At 41.9% G+C, this 11,353-nt stretch overlaps 1 protein-coding gene across 16 annotated transcripts in view; it reads left to right on the top strand.

Moving 5' to 3' along the window:
* PLCH1 (phospholipase C eta 1) overlaps nt 1–6,263 on the top strand; it is a 140,160-nt gene extending 133,897 nt beyond the window's left edge. For 14 of the 16 annotated variants that reach the window (XM_083442545.1, XM_083442550.1, XM_083442546.1 and 11 more), the window contains one exon: nt 1,070–6,263. In XM_083442545.1, the coding sequence (XP_083298671.1) occupies nt 1,070–3,138 (2,069 nt within the window). In that variant the 3' untranslated portion in view covers nt 3,139–6,263. The remainder of the gene's footprint in view (nt 1–1,069) is intronic. The other 2 variants (XM_083442542.1, XM_083442543.1) reach the window with 1 other exon arrangement.
* Nucleotides 6,264–11,353: the final 5,090 nt, after the last annotated feature.

Here is an 11,353-nt window from a genome sequence, read left to right on the forward strand (position 1 = left end):
CATTCTGCATCTGCTAGGTGTTGAAATTTCAGTGTGGCGGCATCAGTGACTTCTCTGTATTGTTTTAGACAACTGCTAAAACCTTCTATTTTATTTAAACAAGCCTATTTGGTTATATAATTTATTACATTTTGCTGATTTTATCCATTTACTGTAGATACTTATTTTATATTAATGTTTATTGCTTGCAGATTTTTTTATTAAGCAGCTAAAGTTTTTCTAAATATAAATAAAGGGAGGCCTTGACCCTTGTAAACCTTGGCATGGTCAAACTTGTGTTCAAACCCTCTTCTTTTTGCTTATCCAACAGTCAGGTGCTTTTAAAAAATAAAAATCCATACACAGGAAATTGGAAAAGGTCCCTATATAGCTTTACTAACTCTAGAGGTAATAGGTTCCAATATCTGTTATCCTACTGTGTCATCAAGACAATATGCAATGACGATGAAGGCATGACATGCCTGTTTCATGGCAGTCTTGAAAGCGTTTTAATCTGGCATCACTCTTCAGTTCCTAGAATTATAGATATGCAGAAATAGCAAGAAACAAAATGTACCAGTGAAACTGAAAAGGAAAAGTCACTTTCTTTTCATGAAAGCCAGATGCTTGTCTGAGGCCACTATGCATGGGAGTCCAGGATTTGGACGTGTAATTCAAGAATTTTGATAAGCATGCCTCTTGTTTGCAGATGGTGTTTTAACAGAGCTGTTTTGTTCTGTCTTTGTTTGCCATGCTTCTGTATAGTACAAATCTGAATAGGAACCCAGCTGAAGGTAATGGTTATGGTACCTCATTGACATTCTTTGCAACAAATATTACATCACGCCCGCAGTGATGTAATGAAACATTAAAGAAAAGCTTCAATGAAGTGCTATATATTTTCTCATTTCCTCATATCACATGAATAATTTGTACTAAACTTGCACAATCCCATAATTAAGTCCTTTCACAATTGTGATCGATTTTTACATTCTCCATTTACCTATTCCAAGACAAAATGTAGCCATAAACAGGTGGGTGAGCATCTTCCTAACCACTGTTTTTGTGTTTTGTTTTTAAATTGATATAGCAAAAAGTAAAAAAGCTACCAAAGAGGACCAACCACACCTGAAAGAAGCGGTCACCTCTTCTCCTGAGAAAGATTTCTCTTTTGCAAAGTTTGCGTCTCCGTTTAAAAGAGAAGCCATCGAAGCTGACATTTATGTGAGCTCACCTGTGTATGAAAAGCCGGAAAGCCTAGACTTTGCCATTGGGATAGCTGAAACCTATTTTTCCACGGAGTATTGGAAAAGTAATCTTTCCAGCGAGTCTGTTCACCCAAAGGAGGAACCTGAAAGGGACAAGAATGAAGGTATATGTTGCATGGGTCAAAAGTTGTTGAATGATCCTCTGTTTTGCAAAGAGAGAGAACCACTAGCTGGAAATTCTCTTTCTCCAGGACATCAAGAAGTAACCAGCATTAGATCTCATGCAGCAGTAAATAGTACTATAACCAATTCCACACTACCTGATGTATCTTCACCTACCTGTAGTGATGTCCGTGACTTTCATTCCATACCAGCCATACAAGATAGTGACATTTCTCATCTGATCAGTGAGGTCTCTTTAGCAGATGAGAGTGATGTGGGCAGTTCTGTCTCAGCATTTATAGGACAGTTTGAGGTCACAAATGACCAAACTAATTTGACTGTTGTTCCAAGTCCTCCTGGAATTAGCAAAAAGATTGACAATAGGAAGCCTGCACATGTACCACATATGTCTCCAAGTGATCAGAATACATCTTTTGACCACAAGTCTCCTAGTGCAAGGCCAATCGGATCAGCACCAAAAATTACTATGATATCAACCCCTCAGACAACAGAGTGTTCGCTGTACACAATTATCCATGAAGCCTCTCTTTCTCCAGCCTCTCACCAAGCATCAATTGGCAAACCTCCTTGCAAGGACGCAAAATGTGTTGCAGAAGATACCTGTCCAGTGTTTTCTTGCATTTCACCTGGGCTAAGTGCAAACGCTAAAAGGAAGTGTGGAGCCAACTGGAACTCTCTTAGCAATAGCAACTCTTGCATCTCAGACAGCTCAGATTTGGAACATACAATAGTTGTCCCCTTCACTTGTGTAAATTCTACAGGCAGCAGCCTAATGGAAGTTGATGGAGAGCTGCAGGACCTCTTGATAACTGCCTATGAATATAAGAGAGAAGATATGAGCCAAGTTGCTTCTCCTCTGAAACTTAAACATAATCAGGACACTCTGTGCTATGACAGTTCAGTCTGCAGAAACCTAACCAGCGAGCATCTCTCCAACACTAACCTACTTGAAGACTTCAAGTTCAGGAGCAAGAAGAACCAATATCTTCCTTACCCAGAACATCAGTGTGTTGATCTTTTGTACAATAATTATTTGCACATTTCAGACACCCAAAATGAATTGTTGAACATCTCTCCAACAGGTCACATGGAGAACTCTCCTGCTCTTAAGAATTCTCTGCCTTCTCCCTCGGCTCAAAAACAACCAAGTCCTTGTAAATCCAAGAGCCTTGGAGACTTAACATCAGAAGACATCTCGTGCAATTTTGAAAGCAAGTACAAGTATATCAGCAGAGGTTTCATTACATCTGGCATGAGAGACAAGATGGTGACTGCTCTGAAGGCTAAGAAACCACAGGCTACAGATTCCCTGACGGAACAGTTACGAAAGCTAGTGTCCTTTGATCAGGAGGACAGCTGCCAGTCATTTTGTAACAAGCAGGATGACGATTGCCCTAAAATGTTGGTGAGAAAACTGTCATCCAGGAGTCAGAGCAGAGTGAGAAACATTGCTAGTCGCGCCAGGGAGCGACAGGAAGCCAATAAGCAGAAACTTTCTAACGCTAGCAGTAATGTAGCAGACGTAGTCCTTAGAAATAAGCCTCTTGTACCTCCTCACATTATCAACAGACATTCCACTGGCTCTTATATAGCAAGCTATCTGGATAACTTCAATACGGACAATCTGGTGGACCGAGGGGTTCCGGAGGGTGCATGCACATCATTGCGCTATGGGTACCATGACCGGTTTTATACAGATGATTCTCTTTTAGAGACCAAGCCAAGCGAAGACGATAAACCAGAAATCTATTTTCTCCTGAGACTGTAAATTGTATAAATGTACATCTCCATTGTTTACAAGCTTTCTCACAGAATGAAGGATGATCCGCAAGCAACGTAGCCATTAGCATTTAAATGACTCAGAAATGTATTCTTTTCGCTACTGTTTGAGCCTTGTCATGAATTAATGTGTCCATTGCCATCACAGTTGATGTAAATAGATGTTGTAAAACTTTATGTACTTGGTCTTTTCCCTCATTTTTTTAAAAAAGAAATTATACACAAAAAATGTTGTTTGCATGACATAAAATGCAAGAGGTCCTGATGTCCTGTATTTGAAATGCTTGTACAATAGAATTTGGTATGGCTATTGATTACCACAAAATGCTGCACTCAATACGTTCCTTCCCTCTTTTGTCTCTATCATTTGGCTGCTTCTAAGGAATTTTAGAGTGGTTTATTATCTCCACGATGTTCCCTCCTTTGAACCTAATCACACAGCTTTTTAATTGATACCATTCTCATCAAAGAAATTAAATACACCTGTATTTATTAGAGAGTGATCATGGTAATAGTAAGCACACCGAGGCAGTGCTGTTTTACACTAGTGAAAGAGATGATAGGGACACACATTTTGAATTCCAAATGTTGAAACAAAGGTTTTGAATTTTCAAGTACAAATTTCAGATTTTTTTGGGGGGGGGGAGTAAAGGTAGCAAACTTGAAAGCCTTGCTTCATTGGCAGAAGGGAAAGAAAGCTGACATGCTAGTGGCATGTCTTAAAATATGCATTAGGATGTGAAGTTTGGGTTTCAGGATTTGATTTGTTTTTTGGGGGGGAGGGGGTGAAAAATGGCCTCAGTCATACTACCATTTGTGCTTCCAAAGCACTGGCCTGCTTCTCTTGTGCTGAGACTCTCACTTGTCTTTTGAATCATGTGTTCTGTTTGCTGTCTTTGTTTCAATCTGCACTTCAGATCTGTCTGCCATTGCTGAGTTGTAGCTCTAAAGAGTGACTTTTTACATTGGGGTGGCTAACTTCTGGAGTTGTTGTTGCTGAACTACAACTCCCATCATCCCTGATAATTGACCATACTGGTTGAGACTCATGCGAGTGGTAGTTCAGCAACATCTGGAAGGCTACTGGTTGTCCATCTTTGTTTTACACGAACCGAGAATCATGTTGATTTGTTTCACATGTCTATATATCAGTATTGGATATCTGCCTGTTTTGAAACCAACAGTTGATAAAACATCTTCCTTACCCTTTGAGTGCATATCCTCTTAAGTAATATATAGGTTCAGTCTTCCCACATTGGTTGCCTGACTGTGGAATCTGATCTCATTGAACTAGAGAGTTTGGATTTGATATCCCACTTTATCACTACCCGAAGTAGTCTCAAAGCGGCTAACATTCTCCTTTCCCTTCCTCCCCCACAACAAACACTCTGTGAGGTGAGTGGGGCTGAGAGACTTCAGAGAAGTGTGACTAGCCCAAGGTCACCCAGCAGCTGCATGTGGAGGAGCGAGGAAGCGAACCCAGTTCCCCAGATTACGAGTCTACCGCTCTTAACCAGTACACCACACTGGTGTAGTGTTTTAATCCTGCCCAGTCATACATAGTTAATTAAATACTAGGGTATTTCTAAGGGTAACACCAAGTTCCAAAATATTGTGCTTGTATTTGTGACTAGATAAACAGTACTGCAGCAGCATCTAGTGACAGAAACCAAACACTGGATGATCAGGAAAAGGGGGAGCGGCTGCATCCCATTCAAACATTCCTTGAAACTTGCATGCAAAACTCAGGTGATACAAGCACAGAGGCCCAGTGCAGATGTGACATTCCTGATCCTCTGATCATGGTATGTCACAGACTTTCTTCCTTTCTGTCTGATTTCCCACCTTCTCTTCTGTGTTTTCCTTTGACCATGGCATGATATTACAATTGCATCACAGGTAGCCATGGTTAACATCAAGATTACCCATGTCACCAGTGTTTGGAATCAGGGTTGGTGGGTTTTCCAAACCCAGGTTTCAATGGAATCTAGCTCATGTTAACCATGGTTTAAATTGATGCAATTGCAACAATCGTGTTGCTTTACTCAACTATGTAAAGTTTTGGGGGGTTTTCTTGGGGTGGGAGGGAAGGGTTGAAAGGGAAAACAGAAGCCAAAAAAGTTTGTCATTAAAACCTACCTAGGATTTATAAGATTTATCATAGCTTCCCTTTCTTTTCCAACAGAAGCTTTTCCACATTTCTCTGGGATCTATTAGATACCCATCTCTGGTGGTCATAAACGTGAAGATGATGCAAACCTTGGGCTGCATGCTCACCATTCATTTAAATCACATGACTTCCCCCCAAAGAATCCTGGGGACTGTTTAAGAGTGATGGGAACTGTAGCTGTGTGAGGGGGAACCTGCAGTTCCCTGGATTATTTGTGGAGATTGTGTGGTTTAAATGTATGGCCTGTTTGCCCAGCCCTGCTTTCCATGTATTTTGTTCTGTATATTTGGCAGTGAAACACAGCAGCAAATTGGTGCAGAGTAGCCACATTAGGATCTAATGCCAAACCACAAAGGCTTACTTTTAAGTTATGGGCTGGTACACACTGCCTGAAACACTATCTTTTTCACCTCCTTTCATATGAGGGGCAAAAGAAACCCTAGTAAACCATGATCACCAAGCTAACAACTAAAGTTGGTTTAACCCTGGGTAGCAATTATGGTTTGCTAGGGTGAAACAAACCATGCTTCTGGGTTCAGATATCACACTAAGCTTGCCGCTTTGTGGTTTAGTTACCCACTCATGAAAAAAGAACACAGCAGGAGGGCTCAGCTCCTGCACAACAAGCTCAGTATTTTGTGCAAACATGGCCAATTATGCCACACTCATTCCACACTTATAATAGGAAAAACTAGGCTGTTCATCATGCGCTTTTGAGACAAGGGCTTTTTCAGGAAGAGTGATTGTAAAAGAAAAAGAAAAAAACTTGTCCAAGCTATTTCCTATAGACTAGAAGAATGCAATGTTATCCTAGAGGGTTTGTTCTCATTGTAAGCTGAATTTCTGGTTCAGTGTAAAAGTAATACCTCTTTTTCTTTTGTAATACAAGATATTATTTGTATTCATGGAAGAGAAACATTAAAAGAAATCCTTAAGCACCGAAATGCATGTTTTTGAAAAAAGAAACCAAGTTGAAAGACGCTGTCAAGTGAGTGGCAGTTTGTAACAGCAGTTGTTCTGTCTTGTCATTCACATTCACTCTTTTCAAGGGGAAAACTACTTCTCAATTCACAAGATGGACAGTCATTCTGTCTAACTCAATGTAGCCTGAAGGACTGCGCTTTTTCACAGTGGAGGCTGCGGAAGTATCCGGCTTTGAAATAAAACTTGCATAGGCTGTATCTTTCTTGACCTGGCACACACTTCTAACAACAGAATTAGCTTAGCTTTAAACACACCTGTAGAGAAAGCTTTGATTCCTAACAATAACCAGGGCACTCTTTATCCTGTGCACACACATACACATTTATTCTTTACTTCGAATAAATGGTTTTAAAGGTGGAAAGTAAATGCACTTGTTCCATATGCACCTATGACATTAAGATCTCTCATTCCCCCATAGGTAAAAAAAAGGTAAAGGACCCCTGGACGGTTAAATCCAGTCAAAGGCAACTATGGGGTTGCAGTGCTCATTTCACTTTTAGGCCGAGGGAGCCAGCGTTTGTCTACAGACAGCTTTCCGGGTCATGTGGCCAGCATGACTTAAACGGCTTCTGGCACAATGGGACACCGTGACAGAAACCAGAGCGCACGGAAATGCTGTTTACCTTCGTGCCGCAGCGGTATCTATTTACCTACTTGCACTGGTGTGCTTTCGAACTACTAGGTTGGCAGGAGCCATTGTTTGTAAAAGTTTGGCTCCATGGCAACACATTATATTTAAGTCTGGCCTGTAGTATGGATAACGACCAAATGGGCATGGTTTTCTCATTTTACACACTTCATTCTGCTGCTTCTGCTGTTTATAGGGAGGGCAAAGAACTCAAGAGGGATACAGTTTCTCACTTCTCCCATCCATTTCCTGGCAGTCAAACACTGAGTACTGGAAATCATGTTCAGTCTCAACCCAAACTTTCAGCCATAACTTCACAGACTTAAGAACTGGAAACATGGTGTTTCTTTAAACACACACCCAGAGCATTCTTAATTTTTCTGTAAAGCAAATTACATACTATTTTAAATATGTAGTGATGCTGATCCACCCCTCCTTCTAGCACCTATTGATGGTAGCAAATACTGTTTACTAATAGGGGCCCAGACTGTAGGAAGGGTACCTAATATTCAAGCCATTGCACATTCTTTTAAAATGTTGCAGTTAATAAATTTATCCCTGTTTAAAAACCCAAATGAGTGCCTTCCCTCTTTATTGTGGGGGTCAGGGACAAGGGGCCTTTCTTCCCTCTGCTGATTTTTATAAAATCTGTAATACAATACGACAAAAATGAGAAAATCTCCATCTAAATCTAATTTGAAAGTAATACATTTTGCAATAATGATACTGGGATGTGAAACTGAAAACCAGTTTAAGAACAAAATGATTTCAAAACCGATGCAGAAAGCATTTATATTATTTGGTCTGACCGACGGAAACCAACAAGTAGTGCGACTGCTGAGAAGCAGGAGTTTATATTGAAGGGGATGTGAGTATTAAGTATTCGGTCTAATTTTTACCAATCCTTTGATATGAGAAAAAAGAAAGGAAGGAGTGCTTCATTGGAAATCGAATGAAAACTTCATAATGTATCAGTGGAGGCAGGTTCATTAGCAAATGGGGCACTAACCCACCAACAGTCTGCCCTTAACTAGTCCCTATTGATGTTTTGCAACTATAACCTGTTGCAGGATCTTAGCCAGAATCTGTTGAATATAGCAGAGCATACGCTGACTTCCAGAAGCAATCAGTTGCAGGCAGGTAGGATGAAGCAGGAACAAGACGCTGCTACCAGTAACTTGATTACTTATAGGTGTTTATTGTTTACAGCAGACTCACAAGTTACTATATACAGGATACAGACACGGATCTTAACTCTATCTTGAACAAACTCCAAACGACTCTCAGAACACACATACTGACCGACCAACTAACTAACTAACTAACTAACTAACTAGCAAGGTCATGAGTCATCATGTCTATGTGGAGACCTTGACCAATAGCAGAGTTGTATCCAAGGCTCCATATCTCTAGGCAGAATAACTCCCTCTGCTCAGTCTTCTTGGCCTTCAGACAACTCCTAAATTGCTTCTATGGGAAGCTGCATCAAATAGCACATAGTCAAAAATCCCAACAGTCCCTCCCTCCTTAAACCAGCCCAATATATAGCCCTGCCTGTCAGCTTCCTTCCCCCAAGTCTCAATGTTGCCCAACAGGAAGGAGAATTAGTCATCTCTGCCTCTTGTTGAATGTGCCTCCACCTACTGTTGGCCTCCTTGGCTTCCGCCCAATGGGCACCAACCACAGTGAAGAAGAAGAAGAGTTTGGATTTGATATCCCGCCTTTCACTCCCTTTAAGGAGTCTCAAAGCAGCTAACATTCTCCTTTCCCTTCCTCCCCCACAACAAACACTCTGTGAGGTGAGTGGGGCTGAGAGACTTCAAAGAAGTGTGACTGGCCCAAGGTCACCCAGCAGCTGCATGTGGAGGAATTTGGTGCCAACCACCTCTTGCCTTCTGTTCCAAGTTGTTGTGGCACCCCTTGAAGAGTCCTCTCAGCTTGGTGCAGGTGAACAGGCCGCACTCCCCTAAATCTGCCTCTGCCAGCCACCACTGCAAAACTCAGCTGGTTTTCTTAGAAATGAGTGCAGTCGTCCCTGACTCTTCTATACGTGAAAAGGGACCAAGGTGTTCATTTGTGCCAGTGCTGCAAATGGAGCCTCCCATCTTATTTGACACACTTCATGGAAATTGTAGCAGCAGCAGCAAAAGCAAACACTTATAAGATGTGGGCGACTTCTAGGGTGGGCATGTATCCCACATTACAAATGACAGTCCTCCATTTGAAGGAGTCCACTGATTGAGGGGCCCTCCAGTTCATTTCCAGTTTCTAAAGATAAAGAACCCTCAGAAGGGAGACCAGAGGCCTTCAAGTTGCCCATCAACACTTAGTTGGACAGACATGCAGCAGGCATTTGGTCACTTGGTCACAGTCTTCCCCATTGCGGTGATATTTAAATCATGGTCACTGGATTGTATCTAAGGTAGTAGTGAGGAACGTGAAAATAAACAATTTTTTTTTTTAAAGTATTCTGTCTCCACACAAGAACCCTCTTCCATAGCCCTGGAACTTATTTTAAAAAGTGGTGATATTTACCCATCACTGTAGAAGAATGGGTGACCTTTGCGAGAATGAGAAGCCAGAAAGAAGACGGAAGGTGATAAAGGAAATCCTATGCCTATTGCACAGTTTTTGCTGTCTGTAGCTTTCAGCATCTGAGGCATCCCCTGCTGAAGTAAACCAAGCCGGACAAAGATGTGATTTCCTAAAGGTCTTTCTGTCCTGAAAGAAAATCAGTGTGTTGCCAGTGCTTCCCATAGACAGATCATATTATGGCCTGAATGTACCACTAACAGCAACTAAAAAGAAGTATACCTCCCCACTACTGCCCCCTTCTCTGTTGTTTTCCTTCCTGTATGTAAGTTGACATAGATTAGGCTGCCTTCCTAGAAGACCTCTGACTTTTTAGGGTACCCTGCAAAAGATATTTGCAAGAAGTGTGTGCAAAGAGTGCCAACTGATGTATTGGTCCAGTTTCTCGTTTAATGGAGAGGTTTCCTGTCTGCTGGCTAAAAAACACACATACACCCAAGTGTGGAATAGGCAATTATTCCAATTTGATGGGAAATAGTGGTCTGCACCCCATGTGATGCAATCTAAATTAATTTGTTTGCGCTCTCCGAAAGAGCGCATTTATTCAACACAGTATTATCCATCTACTTAACAAATCGGTAGAGTATGCCAGCAGCACGAGAGTGTACCAGCATTGTTAACAAATTCTAGAATGTCCTATTTTTTAAAAACAATATTATTAAAATTAATATACCACTTTCCATTAGTAGAAAATGCAAGGGACGTACAGCATAATAAATACAAAATCTATTAAAATGGATGAGTGAAATAACAACAGCAGCAACAACAATATAGTAACCAGGACGTCAGGCACTGGTACTCACTGTCAGGAAATACCTGGGTGAACAGATAGGTTTTCACTTCCTGGCATAAGCACCCCAACAATGGAGCCTTCCTAATCTTATCTGGGAGTGCATCCCACCTAGTGTGTGCAACAATGGGTGGAAGTAGGGTGCTCCACCTCCCACCGGATGCATTTCTGAAGGGGTACAGTTGGGGTGTTGGGGGGATAGTATTACTGGAGTGGTTTGTCCACGTTTGGTCCCCACCCTACACTCAGCCCTCACCTGTAGCTCCTAGAAGTTGTCAGCATGAGACAGCAGCCACAGCCCAGGAATGGCCAGCTAAACCAGGTGAGGGTAGCTGATGGGTCTTAAACCCTTGGCAAGTTAGTGACCTCCCCTGCATGCAAAGACAGGCTACTGCAGATTGAGAGGACGAGGCCAATAGTGGGTCCAACTGTCAAGAAGGCTGTTTCTGAATGTGTGCTACAGGGGAACAAGAGGCAGCTGGGGCTCATCAACCTGAGAAGGTAGCCTGTCTAGGAGAAGGAAAACTCTGATGCCAAACCTCTGTTGCCTTGTGGGTTATCTTCAGAAGAAGAAAAGGCCAAGGAGCAAATCCTACACAAATCTGGTCTCTAAGATGGTTGGATGGCACCTTGTATGCATGCCTACTACTGGCAACCCCTGCAGCCAAGTTGGTGCCAAATGTATTGCTCTGCTTTCCTTTGGACCACATCAGTGAGGCCTAGGGCGGGATCTTGTCTGGACAGTCTAGGCTTGTGCCCTGGAGAAATCACTTTGGTGTTGCTAAACTGGTCCTGGAACTATTTAGAACCAAACCAAACTTGGTCCGGTAACTAATCAGCAGCCAAAGCAGCTCCTTCCACAAAGATGTTATGTTTACATGGCAGGGAGCTTTGTTGAGCTACGAAGCTCCTGCATTCTGGTCCTGCTAGCAAGGAATGATGGGAGTTGTAGTCCAATGACGTCTGGGGACCCAAGGTTGAGAAAGACTGCTCTAGTTTTTGCAGCACTGTCTGATTTCATATCATATACGAATAAGGAG

This window comes from Podarcis tiliguerta (assembly GCF_965153285.1).
Source record: "Podarcis tiliguerta genome assembly, chromosome: 5".
Lineage (NCBI taxonomy): Eukaryota > Metazoa > Chordata > Lepidosauria > Squamata > Lacertidae > Podarcis > Podarcis tiliguerta.